Source organism: Protopterus annectens, chromosome 12.part0 (assembly GCF_019279795.1).
Source record: "Protopterus annectens isolate FY-2018-M chromosome 12.part0, PAN1.0, whole genome shotgun sequence".
NCBI lineage: Eukaryota > Metazoa > Chordata > Ceratodontiformes > Protopteridae > Protopterus > Protopterus annectens.
In genome coordinates this window covers 877,627,838-877,654,098 of record NC_056746.1, presented here as the reverse complement: position 1 = coordinate 877,654,098, position 26,261 = coordinate 877,627,838, and the positions used below count along the sequence as shown (strand labels likewise).

The window sequence follows — 26,261 nt, the reverse complement described above, 5'->3', positions numbered from 1 at the left end:
TGCATGAGGCCATGAACCCTAGTGCCTGCAGGATTTTCCTTGCGGACAGCTGGGTTCTGGTGGCCATTTGAGTAAAATAGCCCGTCAGATAGGCTTGTTTTTTTCTGGAGTGATGAATGCAATCTGAGATGTTGTGTCCAAGCTTGCTCCCAGGAATACAATCTTTTGACTGGGGACTAGTTTGGATTTCTTTTTGTTGATGGTGTACCCAGGGTGGTTAGTAAGTTTAGGTCTGCAACAGCATTTCCTGACTGACTGCCTGAATCAGGCAGTCTTCCAAGTGTGGGTAAATTTGAATATTTCTCTTGTCTGCAGTAAGCAATGGCTGGAGCCAGGCATTTTGTGAATACTCTGGGAGCAGTGGATAAGCCAAAGGAAGTGCAGACAACTGATAATGCATAGATCCTGCCCTGAAGAGCAGATATTTCCTGCATGACTCCCTTATAGGGATGTGCAGATAGGCTTCTTTTAAGTCTAGGGTGACCAACCAGGCATCGCTGGCTAGCATAGGTAGAAGCTGCTGCAGGGTGAGCATTTTGAATTTTGGTACCACCAAGAAGGTGTTGAGAATTGAAAGATTTAGGATTGGGCGCCAAGTGCCCTCTTTTCTGGGTACCAAGAAAAGTCTGGAATAGAATCCTTGACCTATCTGTTCTGTAGGAACCGGCTGAATTGCCCTTATAGTGAGCAGGGATTGGACTTGGTTTTGAGCCTCTGCCCACTGGTTTAGAGGGAGGTCTGGGAACCCTTTTGGGGTTGGCAGTGAGTGGAAGCACAATTTGCACCCCTGGGATACAATGCTGAGGACTCATCAGTCTTTGGTTATGGGAATCCAGTTTTTTGCATGAAGAACAAGTTTTCCTCCTAGGGGCACAAGCAGTTGGGTAGAGAAGGGGGTGGAGTTGAGAAGTCATTGGGAATTCTTTCCGTAAGGGGGTGGTTTAGCACTCCCTGCTTTAGAGGTGGAGGCACTCCATTGCTTAGATCTCTGCATACCCTGAGACTGTAGTCTGGGGGGGCTGTTTTCCCTGGGTCTAGTTTGAGATGGCCTTGAGGGGGCTGGAAAGGACCAATGTTTCGAGGGGCAATGCCCACTGAATCTAGGAGGCTGTACTTGTAAGAATTCTTTGACTGTCTGCATAGATTTAGCTTTTTCTTCCATCTTTTTAAGAATATCTTCTACTTTGGTGCCAAACAGATTGTCCACGTTCAAAGGAGAGTCTAGCAACTTGGATTTGACATGATTTGGCAAGGTCTTCTCCTTAAGCCAAGCATGCCCTCTCAGTACAGAAGCAGTGACTGCTGCCCTGCAAGATGCTTCTAGGTCTTCAAAGCCACACTGCAATGTATGCTTGCTGACTTAGCTTGCAGAATAGATAAGCTCTGTGCAGAAAATAAAGAATTACAAGTCTGTAAAGGTAGCAATTTTTTGCTTAACAAGTTCCATAATATGTTGTTGGTGCTTCAGCATGTGAAACTGAAAATTTAAAGCCCTAATGGCAACAGTTGCAGAGGTACATACTTTCTTACCCCATCTGTCCAAAGCTCTGGAATCCCTGGCCGAAGGGATGGGATTCTTAGCTGTAGTTGCCTTGATACCTTTAGGCCTCTGGGAAATGATCTCTGGGTCAGCAGTAGGATTTTTGAAAAGAAATTCGTGAGAGTCAGGTACTCTGTAGTACCAGTCTGATTTTTTAGGGGGAGGGGGTAAAGTATCAGGAGTAAAACTGGATTCCATAAAGACATCAACAACATCCAGGACGGGTGGTATTGCCAAAGGCCTGTGTTGTGGCAAGTCCAGAAGATAGTCGTGGCATTCCCAGTGGAAATGCTTTCAAAGTATGTACGGTTTCACCAAAAGAGAAATCCTCTGGAAGAGACGCAGAGGGAATGGATTCCTCTGCATCAGAATTCTCATAAGCAGATAAGGGAATGTCTTCATAATCAGAAACCTCAGAGTCGTCAGACTCTTGGTCTGCTGAAGCTGCTGGGGACTGGTCCCTTTTTCTCTTAGCAGGGGAAGGCTGACTTCTCCTAATCAGCATAATAAGGTCTTCTGCCATTCTAAGCATTTTATTTTGTGGCAAGGGAGCAGTTGCATGCACTTGGGTCATCGGTTGTCTAGGCGTAGCACGTACTCTTGGTCTTAGAAACTCAGTAGTTTTAGACAGAACTGAAGTAGTCGGTTTGTGTCTAACATCGGTAGTACGAAGAACTTCCTCAGTAGCTAGTGACTGCTCAGGGGCTCCGGATCCATCCAAGGTAGAGACATCCGCCGGGTCCATAGTCGAAGAAGAGTCTCGTGGCATACCGGACTTCGAACGGGTCTCGGTAAAGGCCTGCAAATCCACTGAAGTGGGCATCAGGGGCTGCGAAAGCACCTCACTGAGTTCCGGCGAACTGGCGACTAGCTTAACGGAAGCATCGCCGGCAGCTTTGAACCTGTGCGGTCAGTCTCCAACTTTATCCTTACTTTTTTTTGGAGTATCAGTAGTTGGATGGCTTACAGAAGCCAATTCGGAATACGGAGATCGAGAACGAAAGTATTTAGCGACAATAAGGGCCCGACGATGAATGGTTCAGGCATTGAGCAAGGCACAAAACCGACAGCAAGGTACGTCGTGGTCTGGGCCTAGACAGGTGACGCAGTAAGAATGAAAATCTCAGTGTGGTACTTGCTTTCCACAGGCAAGACAATTAACTTTTTCTGACATCAGTTAGAGCAAGAAAAAAGGATCCCCAATGGGGTACTTAGCTTTAGAAGACTTCAGGATGATTCAATTCATAAACGAAAACTCAGGTAGTGGCCAACTGGTACTTGCAAACTGCTTCTGCTTCGGGCTCCTCGGCAAGAAAGACTTGATGCAATGGAGTCGGTTGCTTGTTTTTACACCCCTGATGACCTGATGTCAGTCCTGGAACGACAGCATCCGACGCAGAAATACTAAGTCTCTGGTATTTGGGCCGACTGAAGGCTACCTGCAGCAGATAACCCAAGTGTGATGACTGCAACACTGAAACACGAAGAACATCTGAGCTATCCAGGGCCGAAGCTCGGAGTGATAGGGATGGCTCTGAAAACTTTGGAATCCACTAGCCAATGGGGCTTGACTCAGATACTCTGGCTTTGGGACTCTCGACCCAAATGCACAGATGTCGAGAAAGTGAGAGAAGAAGTCAAAGCCAAAGTCTCTAGGGCTATTGGATTTAATTCTGGTACAGCAGGGGTGGGGTGTTGGATCCCATATGCATTGGCTCCAAAAAGGGAGACAGCACTGGAACTGGTATGGCCAGTGTTCAAGGATCTGATCCCAATCCTCTCCTCTGGAATGGAGCCAGGAGGACTTCCAGCTGAATCTATGTCCTCAAAATACTTCCTCATCATAAGGTCAACATCTAGTAAGGCTTCTAATGGACTTGATCAGACCTTAAAACAGCAGCTACTGATGAAACTCTCCATGGAAGCTTCTGAAGAATTGGGGAGTGAAGACTAGGGCTAAAAGACCCCAGAGAAAAGTTTTCAGGGAGGGAGTTCGGATCCTGGACGCAGTACAATCCAACTACTTCAATATCTTAGGTGATGACCAAAAACAGCAGACTGATCTGGAAAACTTTTTTTTAGGTTTGTTGACTCCTCCTCGTCTTTTTTCTGATTGTTTTTCCTTAGGTTTGACCGTCTCTGTCTTTCTCGTTCTCTTTTTCTTTTGATTTTTCTCTCTTTTCCCCTTTTCTTTTCAGTGGAAGGAGAGGTACACAGTGCCTTTGGATCAGAAGACATTTTAGACTCTGAGGGGAAAGGAGCCCTTTCAGAATGTATTTCTCTTTGATTCCCAGGAAAGTCCTCGTGCCAAAGGCAGCACAAATACTGTAAGTGAACTAAACGTGTGAAGGCCCTAAGCAGTACAAACAGGTCTTGAGGCAGGATCTTATGCCCAATAACACTTTGGAGACTTCTCCAACATCAGAAGAAAACTTAAAGAAGTATTTATACTAAAAATTCTAATTATTGATTTAAAGGGAGGTACAAAGTTTTAACTTACTGTGAAACAGGATGGAGGTCTCAGTCAACATCTCTGGTTAGGCAGGAGGCAAATGAGGTCTGAAGTAATTCAGGCAAGTATGGGAAATTGTGTTAGGGGAAGAGCCAGAGCTCTCAGATCCAATACCATTGTACAAGATGCCGAGGTCAGAACAGACTACCCCACACACTGAATCAGACAAAAATAGACAACACTGAATCTTCTGATTTGTAATCATCTGCAAACTACTAGCCAGTGGTTTTAGCTCTCTGCTTGGATGATGAAGTACCTCCAACTTGCACCATGTGAGTTCAATACTATTAAAAAACACAAAGAAAAATCTAGCAAAGCTAAACTTTCCACTGTGTGATTCCTTAAACCTCTTGTATTAGAGGTGACATGGGCTATATGCAAATTACCCTTTAAGAACATCAGGTGTTTCAGATAAATGGCAATTCTGAATGTCCATAACTTTTTCTTTTAAGTCTATTAATGGACAAATTCAGGCCAATAAAGCCAAACCCCACTAGCTGTGGACACGAACGTTTCTCCCTTCTTATGGCATCATTAGCACAGCATAAGTGGAATGTTGTGTCTAACATTTGGAAACATAGGGTTGTCATACCCAACTGATACCTTAGGGTGACTACAAAACATCCCAAATAACAAATTAAAGCAATGAGTAAAAAGGTCACACAGAAAAAAATGAGAAGTTATGTACCTACCATAACGTTCCATGTTAGTTGTCTTCTTCTCGCCTTCTTTCTTGCTGGATGGGTTCGGAGCCGACTCTCGGCTCCGACTCGGCCTATACTAAAGCTCGAGAGCTATTTTTACCGGCTCGAGGCTACCCTATATCCCACAATGCTAGGCGCGAACTACCCAGATCTCGTTTTGATAGCTGAAACCATAGCAGTTCTGATCTCCAAAATAAGGAGAAGAGGAAACCTCACTCGTAAGTCACCTAGACCTATAGCTACCAGTAAAGATAGCCAAGGGGGCTAATACTGAGGCAGAAAGAAGATCCCCAAGGATCCTTAGGTCTGTCCAGGCTAGGGGGAAGGGGGTTGGGACGCAAGAAAGAAGGCGAGAAGAAGACAACTAACATGGAACGTTATGGTAGGTACATAACGTCTCAATGTTAAGTTGTCAATCTTGCCTTCATTCTTACTGGATGGGACCGCGTCCCTAGCACCTTCACCCTGGGTGGCTCATCGGAACAGACTCTTGAGAACGGTGGAACCAAAATTAGCCCGGCTTTGGGAGGCCATGTCTAATTTGTAATGAGAGATAAAGGTATGAGGGAGGCCCATGTGGCTGCCGCACAAATGGAATCTATTGGTAATCTAGCCTGAAAAGCTACTGACATGACTAATGCTCTAGTTGAGTGAGCCCTGGGCCTTGACGGTAGCTTTTGGCGTCTGAGGTTATAGATGAAAGTAATCACAGAGGCCAGCCATCTAGAAAGGGTTACTTTGGAAACTGGAAGGCCTTTCTTCCCTGCTACATAAGATAAGAGCTGCTCAGATTTCCTAGCTTGCTTGGTTCTATCCAGATAGTAACGGAGCCGATGATGAACGTCCAGAAAATGCAGCTTTTGTTCCATTCTGTTGGAGTAGTTGGGGAAGAAAACTGGGAGGTCGATAGTCTGGTTTAGATTCGCCTCAGAAGAAACCTTGGGTAAAAAGGACAGGTTAGTCCTGAGGGACACAATGTCTTTATGGAAAACTAGATAAGGTGGACGAATGCAAAGGGCATGAAGTTCTGATACTCTTCTCGCAGATGTTATAGCGACTAGAAAAAGAGTCTTCCAAGAGAGCAACTTCAAGGAGCAGGAAGACGCAGGTTCAAAGGGGGGAAGAATCAAGGAAGTTGGAACCAAATTTAAGTCCCACTGCGGTGGGGGGGGTCTCTGATTGGGGGCTTAAGCAAAAAATAGAAGTTATGTCCTTACCATAACGTTCCATGTGGAGTATTCATCTCGCCTTTGTTCTTACACATGGGTTCGGAGCCGATCCTCGACTCCAAGTCGGCCGCTTTAGCAAAGCTCTGCATCGAGAAGAAGCTCGAGACCAACCTATCTCCCACAATTCCCTCTGCCCTTACCTCAGATCTAGTTTGCAAAACCATACCAGATTCCATAACAGGATGAAAACATACATACATACATACCAGGGCGTAGCTGAAAACAGCAGCAACAGCAGAGAGAAATCAGTAGCGGGAGAGCCGAACCAGACCTCTAAACTGGACGTTCTTCCTGACCTGAGGGTGGGAATGTAAGAACAAAGGCGAGATGAACACTCCACATGGAACGTTATGGTAAGGACATAACTTCTATATGTGAGAGTGTTCAATCTCGCCGTTTGTTCTTACACATGGGTAGCGTCCCTAGCTCCATGACCCTGAGAGACTCACGGAAGAACGTTCCTGAGCACAGTGGAACCAAAGGTTGCCCTGTCCTTGGAAATCCTATCCACTTTGTAATGAGTGATGAACATATGTGGTTTAGACCAAGTGGCGGCCGCACAAATAGTATCCAAAGGTAGGCGGGCCGCATGAGCCAGAGATGTAGAGACTGATCTAGTAAATGTCCTTTCGGTTTGGTGGGCAAACTCTGCTCAGTGGTAGCATAAACAAAAGTAATACAATCAGATAGCCATTTGGAGAGAGTACACTTCGTCACTGCCATGCCCTTTCTGTTGTCCGCAACTTTATAGAGTTGGTCTGTTTTTCTGTGATCCTTTGTTCTATCTAGATAAAATTTGAGTTGTCTATGAACATCTAACTTGTGTAACATATATTCCAGCTTGTTGGAATGGTTTTTGAAAAATGTGGGAAGTTCGATGGACTGATTAATGTTGTTGACTGAACAAACCTTGGGAAGAAAGGACGGGTTGGTGCGTAAGGATACCCTATCCGGGTGAAAAATCAAATATGGGTGCTTAATGGAAAGAGCTTGAAGTTCTGACACCCGTCTGGCTGAAGTGATAGCTACTAGAAAGAGAGTTTTCCATGAACAGAGCTTTAAAGAACAGGACGAGGCTGGTTCAAAGGGTGGTAGCATTAGTTGGGATAAAAGGAGGTTTAGATTCCACGGAGCTGTAGGGAACCTGACTGGTGGTCTAATATGAAAAGACCCTTTTAGAAAAGCTTTACAAAGCCTATGAGTCATAATAGGCACCCCATTCTCTCCTACATGAAAGTTTGAAACAGCAGCCAATTGAACCCTCAAGGTGGCAGGAGAAGCTCCTTGGTGAAATAGTATGGATAGAAACTCTAAAACTTTGTTTAGCGGGGCTATTAAGGGATCTAAATGTTGTGCAGTTGCCCAATATACAAAGCACTTCCACTTACTAGTGTAAATTTTTGTAGTGGAAGCTTTATGAGAGGCTACTAGAATGCTCTGAACCGCAGGAGAAAGAAGATCAGACCTGGCTAAGAAGGGAAGCGGAGCAGCCAAGCTGCTAGTCTGAGGGACAGGAGCGATGGGTGGGGAGCCCCTGACGAATGGGTCAGTAGATCCGGCTCCGGGTCCAGGATCCAGGGCTCCCGTATTTGGTGTGCTTGAAGAAAGGTAAACCAAATTTGACGAGGCCAGAATGGGGCAATGAGAATTACAGTCCTTTCCAGATTCTTGGCTTTCTGCAGAAATCTTGGTATCAGAGGTATAGGAGGGAAGGCGTACAGGAGACCCGGGGGCCAATCGTGAATCAGAGCGTCCCTGGGGACTTCCCCTGGCAGGGGTAACAGGGTGAAGTAGCTTCTGCATTTGGCATTCATTGGAGACGCAAACAGATTGCAGCAAGGCTGGCCCCACTTGCAGAATATCATGTCCGCTATTGTCTGTTTGAGGGACCACTCGTGAGGTAACAGGATGGCTCTGCTCAACCTGTCCGCTATGACGTTGGATAACCCCGGGATGTGCGTTGCTATCAGAAAGCGACCTGAGGACTCTGCCCATTGCCAAATTCTCATGGCCTCTCTGCACAACTGGTAAGATTTGGTTCCCCCTTGTTTATGTACCAGACTACGGACATGTTGTCCGTTAGAACTGCAATGGTCCCTAGAGGTAGAAGGGGAGAAAAGTGTTGCAACGCTAGGAACACTGCCCTCATCTCCAGAACACTGGTGTGCAGGTTGTACTCTAGATTGGTCTATTCGCCTTGGACTGTCTGTCCCTGAAAGATGCCCCCCACCCTATCAGGGAAGCGTCCGTGGTCACCGTAGCTGTTGGAGTGGGTAGCACAAACGGCCGGCCGCCGGTGAGATTGCAATTCTGTAGCCACCAAGATAGGTGTGTCTTGCAGATGTTCGTGATGTGAATTTCGTGTGTCAGCGGTAACTGTTGGAACGACCATTGTGCGAACAGCAGCCATTGAAGAACTCTCATGTGCAGTCTTCCCAAAGGTATTGCAATGAGGGAAGCCGACATGAGTCCCAAAACTTTTAGAACCAGTTTGGCCGGGGATTTCTTGGACAACAGGAGTAGAGATATGTGATTCTGTAGAGAGGCTATTCTTTCTGGGGGAAGTCTTAGAATCAAGCAACGGGTATCCAAATCTGCTCCTATGAATGAGATATGCTGTGATGGCTGTAATGCAGATTTTTCGAAATTTATGGAAATTCCGAGCTGAACACAAAGTTCGAATATGTAATCCCTGGCCTGTATCAGTCGACGCTCGGTGGTGGCAGTAAGGAGCCAGTCGTCCAGATACGGAAACACCTGGAATCCTAGGCGTCTCAAGTGAGACGCTACCACTGCCATGCATTTGGTGAAAACCCTGGGGGCTGAGGTTAGACCAAAGGGCAGGGCCCGAAACTGATAGTGACTGGCTCCCAGCCTGAACTGCAAGTGATCCCTGGACGCTCTGGCCATTTTGATGTGGTAGTATGCGTCCTTGAGATCTATTGAGCACATCCAGTCGTCCTTCTGTAAGAATGGAAGGATCGATTGAAGCGTGACCATCCGGAACTTTTCTTTCTTGACGAAGGTATTGAGATTGCTTAGGTCCAAAATTGGCCTCCAGTCCCCTGGGTTTTTTGGAACTAAAAAGAACCTTGAGTAAGTTGCGAATCCTCTTTGGTCCGCCGCGACTGGTTGGATGACTCTTTTTCTAGCAGCTTTGAAATTTCTATAGCTGCAGGTTCTGCAGATGGGCGGTACATCTGGGAATCTTTTCTGTACCGGGAAATAGAAATGGAATTTTGTAACCTCTGGCAATAATGCTTTTTACCCATCTGTCTGAGGTAATTCTTTGCCAGGCCTGAGGGTATAAAGCTAGCGACCCCGACTGCCTCCAGAGCAGGACAGTCGGGCCTCCCTTCAGGAGTGCTGGAAAGGCTTCCCAGGAAGCGTATCCCTGTCACCTTGGTTTTGCGGACCCCCTCTGCCGCCAGGGCGACGTCTTCCACTTCTGCCCCCCCCCCTCTGCCTCTGGAGGGGGCATCACCCTGTGTGTTTGGGAAAGAACCCTGGGGTTTACGAAACCACATTTTCCCACCTCGTTGCCCTTTGGGGTACGGTCTGGATGGGGTGGAAAAACGGACTCCGACAGCAGACAGAGTCTTTCCCTCTTGCTCACACCGGGTAAGGGTCTCCTTTACTTTGGGGCCAAAGAGAGTGGCACCATCAAATGGGGCGTTAGTAAAGGAAGACTTGAAGGCTTCCGCAAAGGAGCATAAGCGCATCCAGGATTGTCTACAGAGAGCAATCGCTGAAGCCGCAGCCCTACTCGACCCTTCGGCTGCATACGAGATGAGCCTCATGGACGAGTTCACAATTGATGTAAGGGTATTGAGCTGTGCTGTGACCTTTTCCGTGACAGCAGCATCTGTAGTACCCTGGAGGGTATCTCCCAACTCTTTGACTAGATCCCTCTGTAAACGCGTGAAATGTGTCAAATAGTTCAGCGATCGCATGGAAAAAGCTGCTGAACTAAATATGCGCTTCCCATACCTGTCCATAGTCCTAGAATCTCTGTTAGACGGATGGACAGATGAGGAAGATTCAGACATCTCCTTTTTAGTGGCAGCTGCCACCACCATAGCGTCCACTGGAACTCCCTTTGTGAGGTATGCCTTGTCTTGAGGGGCCGTAATGTACTTATTAGGCTTTCTGGGGACTGGCTCCACTGTGTCAGGTGTCTCCCACGCCCTTCGAGCAATCAAATCCATCAACTCATCGAAGGGTGGAGTGACCCAGGAGGAAGAAGGGTGAGCACCGAATGCCTTCAGCAAGACTGACTCATCCTCAGAAGGGGGTAGGGCCTGCCAATCACCTCTCTGTTTTAGGATCTCCAGGATGTCAGAAAAGGAGACATCCTCTGAGGGTGATTTTGGGGACCCTTCTGATTCATCCAAGTCAGTGTCCGATGTTAAGGACTCTTGTAGAGAATCCAAGTGCCTTCTCTTACACAATCTTTTCCTTGGGACTTCTTCGGGGGGGGGGCATCCGATGAGGCCTCCGAGGAAGAGGGGGCTCCCTCTGGGAGCGGCTGAGACACTGGTGCTCGACGCTTTTGAGTAGCCGTAGGTGCAGAAGAGGATAACGGGCCTTTATGGGAGGGGGAAGCTGTATCTGCTGAGGTAGTTGTCTGGGAAGACAATACCTTCCTCATAAGATCGAAGGCCCCCAGCCCCCGAGCCGAGGAATCCCCCGGTTCCGAAGAACGTGGAGGAATCTCCGACGCAGAAGCCAAGGGCACCGATCCAGAGGACGGAGCCGAGGTGATCCGTGCTGAGGCACCGAGAGGGAGAGTCGGCACCAAAGGTATCGGTTCGGCTCTCGGTCCTGGAACCAAGGATAGATAGTCGGCTCCGAGAGTCCAGGAGAGGTTCCGACTGAGTCGAGGTAAACGGTGCCGACCGAGAAAGGGACGGTTCCGGCACCAAGGGCTCTACAATCAACAAATCAGCATCTCCCGGCTCCGAGGGCTGAACAGGTCTCGGAGGAGGATCAGATGGAGACAAGGGAAGGCCTTCGAGTCTCGACACCAACTGAGAGGAGACTGCAATGAGTTTGGATAGGGCTGTGTTCTCCATCAGCTTCTGCACCACACGGTCTACGTCGGTGTCGGAAAGGGGCCTGGAAGACCGTGTCGAAGAAATCGAAGACGGTGCCAACTTTAAAAGAGCCGGAGGCGGCAGTTCTGTCACCGGTTCCAAGGCTCGAGGCTTGGTAACAGACACTAGTTCGATACTCGGCCCCGAAGTCTGTGGAACCGGTGAACGAACTTTAAAAGAAGAACTTGGAGCCGATGATGTGGGTTCCGAAGTCTTCGACTCCTTCGAAGATTTAGATGTCTGGTCTGACTTATCTAAAGCCTCTTGAAAGGAAGGCTTCAGAAGACCCCTGTCCATGAGCTTCCTGCGCCTATCTGTCATGACCCTTCCACTAAAGGAGTGACATATGGAGCAGTCCTCCTGAAGATGGAGAGGGCCAAGACAGTAGACACAGGAGCTATGGTTGTCTGTGACAGACATCTTCTGTCCGCACTGACATCTCTTGAAACCTGATTTAACCTTGTCAGACATGTCAAAAAGTCACAAAAAGTCACATAAACTAGTGAAATATCACCAATATAACTAACCTTAGCTAAAGGCCAAGAAATAATGCTATGAAGAATGAATCAGTAAATCCGAGAATTAGTGAGTGGGGTAGGCCCTAGGATCCTAACTTTAAACCTAAACTGTTTTAAAAAACACAAAAGATTCAGTTAATCGGAACCGAAGACCCAAACACACACACACACACCAACAAGTGTCACAATCCAATAATTTTTATCAAAAAATTCTCAAGAGAAAGATAAATCTTATCTGAAGTTGGCTCAGAGCTCTTCAAACGATGTGATCAGATGCAGCGGCAAACTAGATCTGAGGTAAGGGCAGAGGGAATTGTGGGAGATAGGTTGGTCTCGAGCTTCTTCTCGATGCAGAGCTTTGCTAAAGCGGCCGACTCGGAGCCGAGGATCGGCTCCTAACCCATGTGTAAGAACAAACGGCGAGATTGAACACTCTCACATGATACCTTTAAGAAAGGTTTTACAAAGCTTATGGGACATGATACTGGAGTCCGAAAAGCCTACATGAAAGTTCGAAATAGCCGCTAACTGTACTCTGATGGTGGAGGAAGAAGACCCTGAGTGAAACAGTTTGGCTAGGAAGTCTAGGACTAATTGGACAGGAGCAGTAAAAGGATCCATATTTCTAGCTCCTGCCCAGAAGGAAAAACGCTTCCACTTGCTGGCATAAATCCTTCTGGTAGATGACTTTAGGGAAGCTATAAGTATGTCACGCACAGAATGGGAAATAAGGGGGAAGCCTGGCTAGGGTTGGAATTGGGGCAACCAAGCTGTGAGGTTGAGAGATTGGTGGGAGTGGTGCAGCTGTCCTGACTGATGGGTCAAGAGATCTGGCACTGGGTCCAGATGCTAGGGCTTCCCCAAGAGGTAACGATGCAGGAACGGAAACCATATCTGTAGAGGCCAGTAAGGAGCAATGAGGATCATGGTGGCTCTCAAGGCGGTAGCTTTCTGAATCAACTGAGTGATTAATGGAAAGGGGGGAAAGGCATACATAAGTCCCTGGGGCCAATCGTGGACTAGAGCGTCTCTGGGGGGGGTGGCCGGGAAGAGAGAGAAGTCGTGGCACTTTTTTGAGGTATTGCAAAAAGATTGCAGCAAGGTCGACCCCATTTCTGAAAAATTTCTTCCACTACTACTTGCTTGAGAGACCACTCGTGTGGCAGGAGAATGGCTCTGCTCAACCTGTCCACTATGATGTTGGATTTCCGGGGATGTGCGTTGCTATCAGGAACCGGTGAGAGGAGAGCGCCCACTGCCAAAGTCTGAGTGCCTCTTGACATAAGGGATAGGACTTGGTTCCGCCCTGCTTGTTGATGTACCACACTACGGACATATTGTCCATCTGAACTGCAATAGTCCCGATGGGAAGAGAGTCCTGAAGGGCTTGCAATGCTAAAAGTACTGCTCTCATCTCCAAGACAATTATGTGCAGGTGGCACTCGAAAGGTTGCCATGTGCCCTGGACCGTCCTGCCATGAAAATGCCCCCCCACCCGATCAAAGAGGCATCCGTTGTCACCGTGGCGACCGGGGGAGAAGGAACAAATGGTCTGCCCTGAAGGACTTGAGGGAAGACCATCCACCAAGAAAGGTGTTTCTTGCAAGACTGGGAAAAAAGCATCCACTGAAGGATCCGCATATGAAAGCGAGCTAGGGGAAGTAGACTAATGGCTGCCGCCATGAGACCTAATACCTTCAGGACAAACCTGGCCTGGATTTTGTTGTTCTGAAGAAGGATGTGAACATGCCTGCGAATAACTAGAACTCTTTGCTCGGTTAGTTTTGCAGAGAGCCGGACTGTGTCCAAGGTGGCGCCTATGAAGGTAATAGACTGACAAGGCGACAAGGCAGACTTTTCAAAATTTATGGAAATACATAGCCCTTTGCAAGTATGAATGGTGTAATCTCTGGAGAGAAGAAGCTGACACCTGGTGGTGGCAGTGAGGAGCCAGTCGTCTAGGTATGGAAACACCTGGAATCCTTGATGCCTCAGATGAGCGGTAACCACTGCTATGCATTTGGTGAACACTCGGGGGGCTGTAGCGAGACCAAAGGGCAGGGCTCTGAACTGATAGTGGCTGGCTCCAAGCCGGAAGCGGAGAAACCTCCTGGAGCGCCTGTGCATCTTGATGTGGTAGTACGCATCCTGAAGGTCTACTGAGTACATCCAATCGTCCGCACCCAGAAAGGGTAGAATGGACTGTAGCATGACCATCCGGAACTTCGTTCTTCTTACAGACTTGTTTAGTCTGCTGAGATCCAATATTGATCTCCAGTCCCCTGTCTTTTTTTGGTACCAAAAAGAACTTGGAGTAGATTCTGGATCCTTATTGGTCTGCTGGGACTGACTGGATGGCTCTTTTTGTTAGCAGCTTTGATATTTCTAGTACTGCTTGTTTCCTTAGACTGGGTGGAACATCTGGGAGGGGTCCTTTTGGCTGAGTTGGGGTGTGGATAAAAGGAATTTTGTAACCCTCTGATATAATCGACCGTACCCATTTGTCTTGGGTGAGTGAAAGCCAGGCTTCTGGGTACAGTGATAACCTTCCCCCGACTGCCTCCGAAGGCGGACAGTCGGGCAGCTTCTCAGGGATGCTGGAAGGGTTTGTCAGAAAGAGACTCTCTGCTACCCTGATTTTGTGGACCTCTTCTGCCCCTAGGGTGGCGTCTGTTATTGTTCCCCCCCCCCTGCCTCTAGAGGGGAACTGACCTCTTGCATCAGGCGTGACCTCTTGTGGTTTACGGAACCACATTTTCCCACCCTTCTGACCCTTAGGATATGGTCTAGACGGGGTGGAAAAACTGACTCCCACAACAGAGAGTCTTGCCTTCTTGCTCGCATCGGGTTAAAGTATCCTTCACCTGCTTGGCGGTATTGTTCTATTTGTTGCTATCCTTCACCTGAGGTCCAAACAAAGCTGAACCGTCAAAGGGGGAGTTAGTGAAGGACGCCTTAAAGGGGTCTGCATAGTTACAAAGCCGCATCCAGGCATGACGCCATAAGGCCACGCCTGTGCCTGCAGCCCTACTCGCCCCATCGGCCACATAGGAAATAAGCCGCATGGAGGAGTTGACAATGGAATTCAGGGTTGCCAGCTGGGAGTTGATTTTGTCCGGAGACCCCTCAGCTGTTGGATCCGGTAGGACCTCACCCACTTCTTTGAGCATGTCTCTCAAAGCGGGCGAAGTGGCACAGATAATTCAGCGACCGCATGACAAAGGTCGCTGAAGAAAACATCCGCTTGCCGTACCTATCCATAGTGCTAGACTCCTTGTTAGGAGGCTGGACAGGTACTGAAGGATCAGCCAGTTCCTTCTTAGTGGCTGCAGCCACCACCATGGCATCAACTGGGACACCCTTGGCTAAAAACTGTTTGTCCGAAGGAGCGGTTATGAATTTTGAAGGCCTCCGTGGGATAGGTTCCATCGTATCAGGGGCCATCCACGCCTTCCGCGTCACCACTTCCATGAGGGGGTCAAAGGGCGGAGACACCCAGGAGGTGGAAGGGCGAGAGCCAAACGCCTCTAGGTAAACAGACTCGTCCTCGGAAGGATTAAGGGTAGACCAGTTCCCCCTCTGCTTAAGGATCTCAAGGATGTCTGAAAAGGAGACATCCTCAGAGGGGGACCGTGGGGACCCTTCAGACTCATCCAAGTCGGTATCCGATGTAATGGACTCAGGGGAGTCCACATGCTTCCTCTTACATTTCCTCTTCTGAGAGGATTCCCCTGACGGATCAGGGGAAACCTCGGAAGAGGAGGATATTCCCAATGGGGAAACCTGAGGCGTTGGATCTCTACGGTCAGGAAAGAGAGGGTGGGTAGAGACTGCAGCAGGCACTACAGAGGGAGGAGCTGAGGGAGCCGACCGGGGAGCAGGCACAGGGGCCAGCACGCTCCTCATGACTTCGAAGGTGCCCCTATCAGGCATGGTAGAAGGTCCCCGCTCCGAAGAGATAAGGACCCCTCCCGGCACAGAGAGGCACGGCTCCGAAGCCGATATCGGGGCCGAACTTACCAGCGCCGAAGCTCCGAGAGGGAGAACGGGGTCGGATGCCACTAGCCCCCTCGGAGCGGACGAGGAAGTCCATGCGCCCGGATCCCTCCAAGGATGGGACCATGGAAGAGACCGGAGCTGATGATGGAGCCAAAAGGTGAGGTATCGGCTCCGACGCATCGACAGCCATGGCTCCCACAAGCTTCGGCTCCAAACTCAGGGGAAGAGTCGGAGGAGGAATCGAAGATGGGGTGGGAATAGCCACTGTCTGTTGAGAAGGGCTATGGAGCATCTGGGCTAGTGCCTGAGACTTAAGAAGTCTACTAACCACCCTCTCGAGGTCATGGTCTGAGAGCCTGGAAGACCTAGAGGAATGGGTTCGATGGCTCCGCTCCGAGAGTAAGGGAGACCTCGGAGCCGAGTGAACAGATTCCAAGGACGAGAGACCTGGACCGTTTACGGCTGACAGATGGCACCGACACAACTATCGGCGCCGACTCGAGCCGATGTAGAAGACTGAGTTTGAGAAACGTCGACTCCAGCCGGAGCCGATGAAGAAGACCGTCTTAGAAACATCGGCTCCAGCCGGAGCCGATGTAGAAGCAGTCAGAGCACCCCCAGTCAAAGGCTCTGAACACGGAGCAGACGGCTTGGATGGCTTCGAAGGCTTCCCCGACGATGACCTGGCCGGGAAACCTTCAGACTTTAATAAGCCCCACAAAATTAACTTATTTCTGCGTTCCTGCAGGACTCCAGGACTGAACGCATGACAGACAGAACAAGAGTCCTGCAGGTGCAGAGGGCCCAGGCAATAAACACAAGAAGTGTGACAGTCTGTCAGCTACATTTTCTGACAGCACGAGTCACACTTGTTGAAGCCTGAGACCCTGGTGTCTTTAGACATCCTAAAAAAGGACAAAAATACACACACACACACACACACACACACACACACACACACACACACACACACACACACACACCTTAACACAAACTAAGTCAGTCACACAACAATTTACCTGACAATTTAAAGAAAGGGGGAATGGGCCCAAAGGCCTAACCTTTTAACCAAACAAGGGGGTTAGGAATTAAGGGGGACCGGAAGGAAGTTTAGCCAAGAAGGGAAGCTAATGGGATGGTCGCTAACAAAATACTAACTGAAAAACTGACCAAAAAAGAGAAATTTAAGAATTATAAAATCCAACCTGCAGAGCCGGTAAGAAACGCACCTTGCAGCTGTATGCAGCAAATGAGATCTGGGTAGTTTGCGCCTAGCATGGTGGGATATAGGGTAGCCTCAAGCCGGTAAAAATAGCTCTTGAGCTTTAGTATAGGCAGAGTCGGAGCAGAGGGTCGGCTCCGAACCCATCCAGCAAGAATGAAGGCGAGATTGACAACTTAACATCAATTGGTTAAAAAACACAAAGAAAAATCTAGCAAAGCTAGACTTTCCACTCTGTGTTTCCAAATGTTAGCCAAACATTCCACTTATGCTGTGCTGAGGATGCCATAAGAAGGCAGAAACATGCATGTCCACAGACGGTGGGGTTTGGCTTTATTGGCCTGGATTTGTCCATTAAGAGACAAAGTCATGGGCATTCATAATTGCTGCTTAGCTGAAACACGATGTCCTTAAAGGGTAATTTGCATATATCCCATGTCACCTCTAATACAAGAGGTTTAAGGAATCACACAGTGGAAAGTCTAGCTTTGCTAGATTTTGCGTTAGTTTGACCTTTTTACTCATTGTTTGGGTTCATTACAATGGTATAACGTGCCAAGGTCAAATCAGACTACCCCACACAGTGAATCAGACAAAAATAGACAAAGCTGGACTGTCTGGTTTGTAATCATCTGCAAACTACTAGCCAGAGGTTTTGGCTCTCTGCTAGGAGATCTGAGAACTAAATACCAAAAATGAGAGATCTCATCACAGAATCCGGATTGTCACTGCTGGTCACTTTCATACTTTTTGATTAAGTACCTCCAACTTGCACCATGTTGGTTCTGTCTTTCAGCCAGTTTGCTATCCATCTTACCATATATGGGTCGGTTTTTTAAGTATTTAGATTTTGTATAATACCATCATGGGGAATGGGGTCAAAGGCAGTACCCAGGTCAAGATATACCACATGCACTGCAAGGCCATCTACAGCCTCAGTAACCATTTTTGAAAACTTTACCACATTAAATAGACAAGTTTTTACATTTCATAGAAAAACTGTTGGGGGTTAACTCTAACAACATTGTTGACATCACAGTTTATGAAGTCACTTATAATATGTTCCACCATTTTGCAGCTGAGGCTTGTAAGGCTGACTGATATCAGGTATAGATTTCCTTAAAGTATTCTTAAATGTAGGAATAACACCATTAGTTGAAACAGTTTGTTGTTGTTTAGTCATTTAGTTGACTAGAATTCTTTGTGACTTTATAGGACTTTAACACAAGCATGTCTGTGAAGCAATTGCAGTTGTGCAAGACCTTACCATAACAGTAGACATCCTATTTCTCACTGTTGCAGTATTCCTCCCTCTTGGGATATCCTGCTGAGCCAAACCATCCAGCCAGCATACCAAAGCCCTAACTTCTTCCAGGTGCTACACATCAGACGTACTTTCTATGCGCAAGGTGTAAGGTACATATGTGACGAATGAGCATCTAATCCTCAGAACTGAAATGCCCCCAAAGAAACACAGCAATCCCAAAGTACAAGTGGGTAAAATCTTACAATAACAGTAGATTCTCCTTCTCTTCACTGCTGCAGTATTCTTCACTGAAGGGATCTACTGCCAAAGATAGTCCTGCATCTGGTCAGTATACCAAAGCGTGTAGAATTTATAGGTGCCATACATCACACATGCTCCCCACACAGGAAATAAAGGTGAAGCACAGATGCAAACACTCATAATTGAACTGCTGCAGGAGGAATAAAATTTCTCCAGGGACAACGTAGAACATGCACGTCCAGGAGAAAAAAAAGTTCAGGAAGGGAAAGGAAGCAAGAACCCCACAGCCAGTTGGATAACAAAAAACAGGGGCAAAAGCCACAACAGAGGAGGGAAGGAGGAGGAAACTAATACCGCAACAGTGAAGAGAAGAACATCTACTGTTATGGTAAGATTTTAGGCAACTGTATTATGTCCCTCCATATTACTGCTGAAAAAGAAGTTATGTATTACCAGAAAATTCCATCTGTGCTGATCTTCTTCCATTCATCACTGATGGGTTCAGTTCCAAGCCCTTGGAACCAAGTTGTCCCAATACCAAGCTCACATACACCAAAAACTCTCGAGCTAAGCTGCTACCCCACAATGCCCTTCACCCAGTTAGCTTAGATTGAGTTTGCATGCAACATATAGAAGTAAAAGCAGAGGCCACTTCTGCGCAGAAACCCTAAAAACACAAGGAACCATAAGATCCACCAAGAGCCTTTGGTGGGGGACGGAGTGTGGGATGTGATGAATGGAAGAAGATCAACAGCACAGATAAAGAAGTTATGTACCTACCATAACGTTCCATGTTAGTTGTCTTCATCTCGCCTTCTTCCTTCTTTCTTGCTGGTTGGGATCGGAGCCGATCCTCGGCTCTGATTCGGCCATCTTCTATAGCTCAAGAGCCGTTTACTGGCTCGAGGCTACCCCTTATCCCATGATGCCTAGCGATAGCTACCCAGATCTCGTTTGAAATAGCTAACCCCAGACATAGCCAGAGAATGGACCTGTCCAAACAAATAGATTGAGTATACCCGTCATACTCTCTAAGTCAGTAGAGGAAACAAACCAGAGAACACTCAGCCAGTGAAACCAGAACTCCTCTCGGTCCAGTAGGACAGGGGGACGGAGGGTGGGACGCAAGAAAGAAGGCGAGATGAAGACAACTAACATGGAACGTTATGGCAGGTACATAACTTCTTTATGTTAAGTTGTCTATCTCGCCTTCATTCTTGCTGGTTGGGACAGCGTCCCTAGCACCTACAATCTTGGGCGGCTCATTGGAACAGACAGTGGAACCAAAGTCAGCTTTGCTCCTGGAGACCATATCTAGCTTGCAATGAGAAATAAAGGTATGAGGATTTGCCCACGTAGCAGCTGCACAGATAGAATCCATGGGCAACCTAGATTGGAAGGCTACAGAGGTGGCCAAGGCTCTAGTAGAATGACCTTTCGGTTTGATAGGTAACTCTGTTCCTTAATTGATAAAGGAAAGTAATAGTGTGAGACAACCACCTGGATAAGGTCAACTTGGAAACTGGGAGACCTTGTTTGCCTAGAGCATAGGAAAGGAACAGTTGGTCCGACTGCCTTATTTCCTTAGTCCTGTGCAGGTAAAAACGCAATTGTCTGTGAACGTCCAGTTGGTGTAATTCATACTCTGCCTTGTTGGTGTGGTTAGGGAAAAACACGGGAAGGTCTATAGATTGGTTTAAATTAAATTCTGAGAAGACTTTCAGGAAGAAACAAAGGATTAGTCCTCAGAGCAACCCTGTCCTTGTGATTGGTTTAAATTAAATTCTGAGAAGACTTTCAGGAAGAAACAAAGGATTCGTCCTCAGAGCAACCCTGTCCTTATGAAAAGCCAAGTATGGAGGACAAACACATAGTGCCTGAAGTTCAAAGACACGTCTGGCTGAAGTAATAGCTACCAGAAAGAGTGTCTTCCAAAATAGAAACTTAATGGAGCAGGACGCTGCTGGTTCAAAAGGGGGCAAAGTTAAGGAAGATAGTACCAAATTAAGGTCCCAAGGAGGAGGGGGGATCTCTCACTGGAGGTCTAAGGACAGTGGTCCCTCTCAAAAAGGCTTTACAGAGCTTATGAGACATAATGTCTGAATTTGACAAACCAACATGAAAGTTAGAAATGGCCGCTAATTGAACCCTGATTGTAGCAGAAGCGGACCCGGAATGAAAAAGTTGTGCTAGGAATTCCAGAATTTCGTGGACTGGGGCTGAAAAGGGATCTACTTTCCTAGCCTCTGCCCAACAAGAAAAACGTTTCCATTTACTAGCATAAGTTTTCCAAGTTATGGACTTGTGAGAGGAGACAATAATCTCACGTACAGCCAGGGAAATGTTGGGAAGCCTGGCTAAGGTTGGAAGTGGAGCAATCAAGCTGTGAGCTGGATAGTTTGGAGGGATTGATGCAACCCGCCTGATTGATGAATCAGTAGGTCTGGAATCGGATCCAGAGTCCAGGGCTGATCGAGAAGGTAATGGTGCAGGAACGGGAACCATATCTGTCGAGGCCAGTAGGGGGCAATGAGGATTATTTTGCAACCCAACGATATTGCTTTCTGTACGAGTTTTGGAATCAGGGGAAACGGAGGAAAGGCATAAAGAAGTCCCTGAGGCCAATCGTGGACTAGAGCGTCTCTGGGTGAGTGACCTGAAAGCGGAAGAAGGGAGAAGTAGTTGCTGCATTTGCTGTTGAAGGGGGTGGCAAAAAGATCGCAGCAAGGCTGTCCCCATTTGCAGAAGATAAGATCCGCAACTTCCTGATTCAGAGACCACTCGTGAGGCATGAGGATAGCTCTGCTGAGCCTGTCCGCTATGACGTTGGACCTCCCAGGGATGCGCGTCGCAATCAGAGAACGTTGGGAGGAAATCGCCCACTGCCAGAGTCTGAGTGCCTCTCGACACAGGGGGTAGGACCTGGTTCCGCCCTGCTTGTTGATGTACCACACCACTGACATTGTCCATTTGAAATGCAATGGTCCCAGAAGGGAGAGAGTCCTGAAGGGCTTGCAATGCTAGGAGCACGGCTCATTTCTAGGACGTTTATGTGCAGATGGTACTCATGAGGCTGCCAAGTGCCTTAGACTGTCCTGCCCTGATAATGCCCCCCCCCCCCCATCCAGGAGGCGTCTGTGGTCACTGCGGCAACCAGAAGGAGCTGAATGAAGGGTCTGCCCTGAGTCACTAGTGGGGAGACCATCCACCAGGAAAGGTGCCTTTTGCATGCTTCTGTAATTATGATCATGTGAGACATAGGCAGCTGTTGGAAAGATCACTGTGTGAACAGAAGCCACTGAAGGATCCTCATGTGAAAGCGGGCCAGTGGGATTAGAAGAACTGCTGCTGCCATGGAACCCAGAGTTTGAAGGACGAACCTGACTTGGATTCTTTTGCTCTGCATTAGAACTTGTACTTGCTGGCGAATTGTAGACACCCTTTCTGGCGGTAGCCTTGGACATGTTTTCCTTGTGTCCAAGTCTGCTCCTATATAGGTGACAGATTGACAGGGCAACAAGGCAGATTTTTCGAAGTTTACTGTAATGCCTAGGTGGGAGCAGATTGTGATTGTGTAGTCCCTGGCGTACAGAAGCTGATGCCTGGTAGTAGCAGTGAGGAGCTAGTCGTCTAGATATGGAAACACCTGGAATCCTCAACGTCTCAGGTGAGCTGTGACTACTGCCATACATTTGGTGAACACCCTGGAGGGGGGCTGTGGTGAGACCAAAGGGCAGAGCTCTGAACTGGTAAAGACTGGCTCCCAGCCAGAAGCGAAGAAATCTCCTAGAGCGCCTGTCCATTTTGATATGGTAGTACGCATCCTGAAGATCTGTCGAGCACATCCAATTGTCCTGACCCAGAAAGGGTAGAATGGACTGTAGTGTGACCATCTGAAACTTTGTTCTTTGAACAGACCGGTTTAGTCTACTGAGATCCAAAATCTTTCTCCAGTCCCCTGTCTTTTTTGGTGCCAAAAAGAACCTTCAGTAAGTTCCGGATCCATGCTGGTCTGCCGGGACTTCCTGGATGACTCTTTTTTTCTAGCAGTTTTGAAACTTCTATTACTGCTTGGTCCTTCAGATTGGGTGGAACATCTGGAAGGGATTTCCTTGACAGTAAGGGGGGTTGACGGAAGGGAATTTTGTAACCTCCGGATATAATGGGCCATACCCATCTGTCTTGCGTTAAATTTTGCCAGGCTTTTGGGTACAGTGGAACTCTTCCCCCAACTGCCTCCAGAGGCGGGCAGCCCTTCAGGGATGCTGAAAGGGCTTATCAGAGAAAGATTCTCTGTTGCCCTGGTTCTGTAGACCCCCTCTGCCACGAGGATGGCATCTGTTGTTATTGTTTCCCCCTCTGCCCCTGGAGGAAAAATCGCTATGTGCGTCAGGCGAGGCTCCCTGGGATTTCCGGAACCACATTTTGCCACTCTTCTGACCCTTGGGGTATGGTCTAGAAGGAGTGGAAAAATGGACTCCCATGGCAAAGAGTCTTGCCTTCTTGCTCACACCTAGTCAAACTGTATTTCACCTGTGGTCCAAAAAGAAAGGAACCATCAAAGGGGGTGTTGGTGAATAACACTCGAAAGGGTTCCGCAAAATTACATAACCGCATCCATGCATGCCTCCTAAGGGCCACACCCGTACCTGCAGCTCTACTCGCACCATCGGCTGCATAGGAAATGAGCCTCATGGAGGAGTTGACTACAGAATTAAGCGTCACCAGCATTTTTTTTTTTTACTTCTGCACAGCTCAGATATCTGAATGTTGTTGTGTCTTTCGGCTTTTCCCAGTTAGGGGTCGCCACAGCGGAACTCTGGTCCACTAATGATTGGCAGTAGATTTTTATGTGCAGAGTTGCCGGCCCTGACGCACAAACTTCAACGAAGGTATGCCCATTCACGCATGTCTCCACACAGAAGACGCTCTAGCTGAGAATCGAACAGGACAACTTCTTACTGTGAGGCGACAATGCTACCGCAGCACCACCACCGCAGTATAGCTCAGACATCTGAATGTAATCAAATAAATTATCAAAACACAAATACTGGTCCCAGTAATGCATTTCAACTCACTGCTGTCAGACACATTCAGTGCAACTCACTGAAACCGCTACAAGTACTCACTCATGTACATACAAATCTGCCAGGCAATCACAACCACTTTACTGTGTGCAACTCAGACTTCAGACTGTGATCAAATGAATGAATACATACACAAATACATTCAGTTCATTCCTGTCAGATGCATACAGTGCAAACCTCATTCCCACTGCACATATGCATACAAAGATGTCCTCACCAATTACAGCCACTTTACAGTATACATCTCAGATATCTGACTAATCATATGAATGATTAAGTACACAAATAAAGGCCACAGTAATGCATTTTGGTTCACTGTTATCAGCCACATGCAATGCACTCTTCCCAAAACACAAACACACACACACACACACACACACACACACACACACACACACACACACACACACGTACATTAATAAAAAAAATGTTGGTTTTCAAGCTGGTTGATTGAGGGGATTGCAGATTTTAATTCAAAAAGACATTTAATAAAAATAATAATAATAATAAAAATAAAAATCACTGTCCCATCTGATAGTCAGGTTTGATTCAGACTACCTCGGGCACCAAATGCTTGAGCTTGACTCAGCCTGAGCCAACTGCTGCCTGCTGCTTCATCTAGCAACCCATTCAGCCTCTTCTGAATTACCTGTATGGTCCACATGTCAAGAAGAAATACAATAAGGCATAGGGACACGCACATAAATGCAGGGCTGTATTAAAAACAGACCAGACGAATCAGCTGACTTTTTCTATTAGAAAAAAGAGCTCATGAGTTTGGAGAGACAAAATGGGAAAGTCAACCATTATATATAAAAAAAAGGGTGATTTTACTTTCAGCAGACCTGCAGTCCAGTAGAACAAGTCACCCCTGACTGCTACTGCAGCGTCACTGTCCCATCTGATAGTCAGGTTTGATTCAGACTACCTCGGGCACCAAATGCTTGAGCTTGACTCAGCCTGAGCCAACTGCTGCCTGCTGCTTCATCTAGCAACCCATTCAGCCTCTTCTGAATTACCTGTATGGTCCACATGTCAAGAAGAAATACAATAAGGCATAGGGACACGCACATAAATGCAGGGCTGTATTAAAAACAGACCAGACGAATCAGCTGACTTTTTCTATTAGAAAAAAGAGCTCATGAGTTTGGAGAGACAAAATGGGAAAGTCAACCATTATATATAAAAAAGGGTGATTTTACTTTCAGCAGACCTGCAGTCCAGTAGAACAAGTCACCCATGACTGCTACTGCAGCGTCACTATACTCGCTCACAGAATTATGCAGCTCAGCTTTGTTCCTGTTAATTTAATAAGCTCCTTCTGTATTTCTTTTTTGAAATTTCTTGCAAACAGAGGATATCAGTCTTCAATTTATTAAAATAATGGTCCATATTCTTCAGTTTAACTGGTCTGGATCTACTGTTTATGGTAAGTGAGGCAATGTTTACCTTTTACATACCTAAAGAAAAATGGATGAGAGACTTTTTTTGTTCAAATAGCAGATGTACTAAGATCAAAGTAAAACTGATTAGAAAGAAAAGGTAATCACCATTCCTTCATGTAACCCAATTTGAAAGTACACTCTCCTCATTTTTAAAAAAGATAAAATCCTAGTATTCTTTCACTGAAGACTTACATGCCTGAGCTAAAACATTCAGTTACCTCCTCAACCAAAGATTCAATCAAGACTCTGGTACCTTTAAAGTTTGCAGCTACTTTGGCAGGAGATATAAAAACATCCCATTTTCTTTAGCCACACCTGTTAAAATATTAGCAAACTGCTACCTCCACTGGGGAGATCTTAAATGTTAACAGGTTTAGTGTTAAATTCAACTCTTTCCAATTTGTTAAGCAGCTGCATTTCTGGCTGAACGTTTGGAAAATTTTGCAATTACTGATCTATTACTATCCATTCTTTGTCCTGCTAACTGAACTAAATGTACAAAGCAGCTTTCATCTAGACACACTTCTACAAATTTCTTTGATTACTGCATCAGTTGTTTTAGTAATTAGATTAATCTCATATTTCTGAAAACCCAAATGTTGACTGCAATTCATCTGTCAAAAACTGTTGACATTTGACTTTCTGTTATTCTATGATGCCCTCAGACAAAATGATCTTCTAATCCTGGAACCTTCATCTACTCTGAAATAAACTCAATATCTGAGACTTATTAAGCAATGGTAACTATTTTGTTAAAACTGGCTTTGGGTCAGCTCAGCCCCTAATCATCCAACGTCCTAGGTCTTGCTAGCTTTACCAGCAAAAGCAGATCCCTCCACCACACACAAACTTGAGTCAACAGCCAATGGTGACTAAAGTGAAAGAGGCTCTCAACCAGATCACAGCCCATTTTAAATAAAAAAATCTTTCACAACAGATCTTAAGGGATGTCACAAAACATAAGACTCAATCTATTTTATCTTCTACTTTGACAGCGATATTACACTTGTGTGTATAGATGCTTAATTACAACAAAAGAGTTATGTACGTACCCATAACTTGGAATCTGTGCTATCCAGTGTCATTATTCATCAAGGATGGGTCTTGGATCTGACCTCAGATCTGAGCTGGCAAAATGAACGACAGCTCCTGACCTAGAGCTCCTCCACTCCCAGGACTCCTGTTACCCATAGTCCTCAGATCTTCTGCTAGATAAATATCAGGACAGTGACACTGTCTGCCCCTAGGAACAGCAGAACCAAACGCACCATTACCCCAAGAATCGCCTGGTCACCAGAAGGAAGAGGATGGAGGGTGGAACGTGATGAATAATGACACTGAATAGCACATAACTCTTATCTGATGCTATCCGTGTCATTATTGATCACGGATAGGTCAGAGT

At 46.9% G+C, this 26,261-nt stretch overlaps 1 protein-coding gene across 1 annotated transcript in view; it reads right to left on the bottom strand.

The window, feature by feature from the left end:
* The window catches only part of LOC122816223 (meiosis-specific coiled-coil domain-containing protein MEIOC-like), a 465,493-nt gene extending 461,715 nt beyond the window's left edge, over positions 1–3,778 (bottom strand). Inside the window, exon 1 of the mRNA XM_044088968.1 lies at positions 3,600–3,778. Coding sequence (XP_043944903.1) covers positions 3,600–3,778 — 179 coding nt within the window. The remainder of the gene's footprint in view (positions 1–3,599) is intronic.
* Between the last annotated feature and the right edge of the window lie 22,483 nt (positions 3,779–26,261).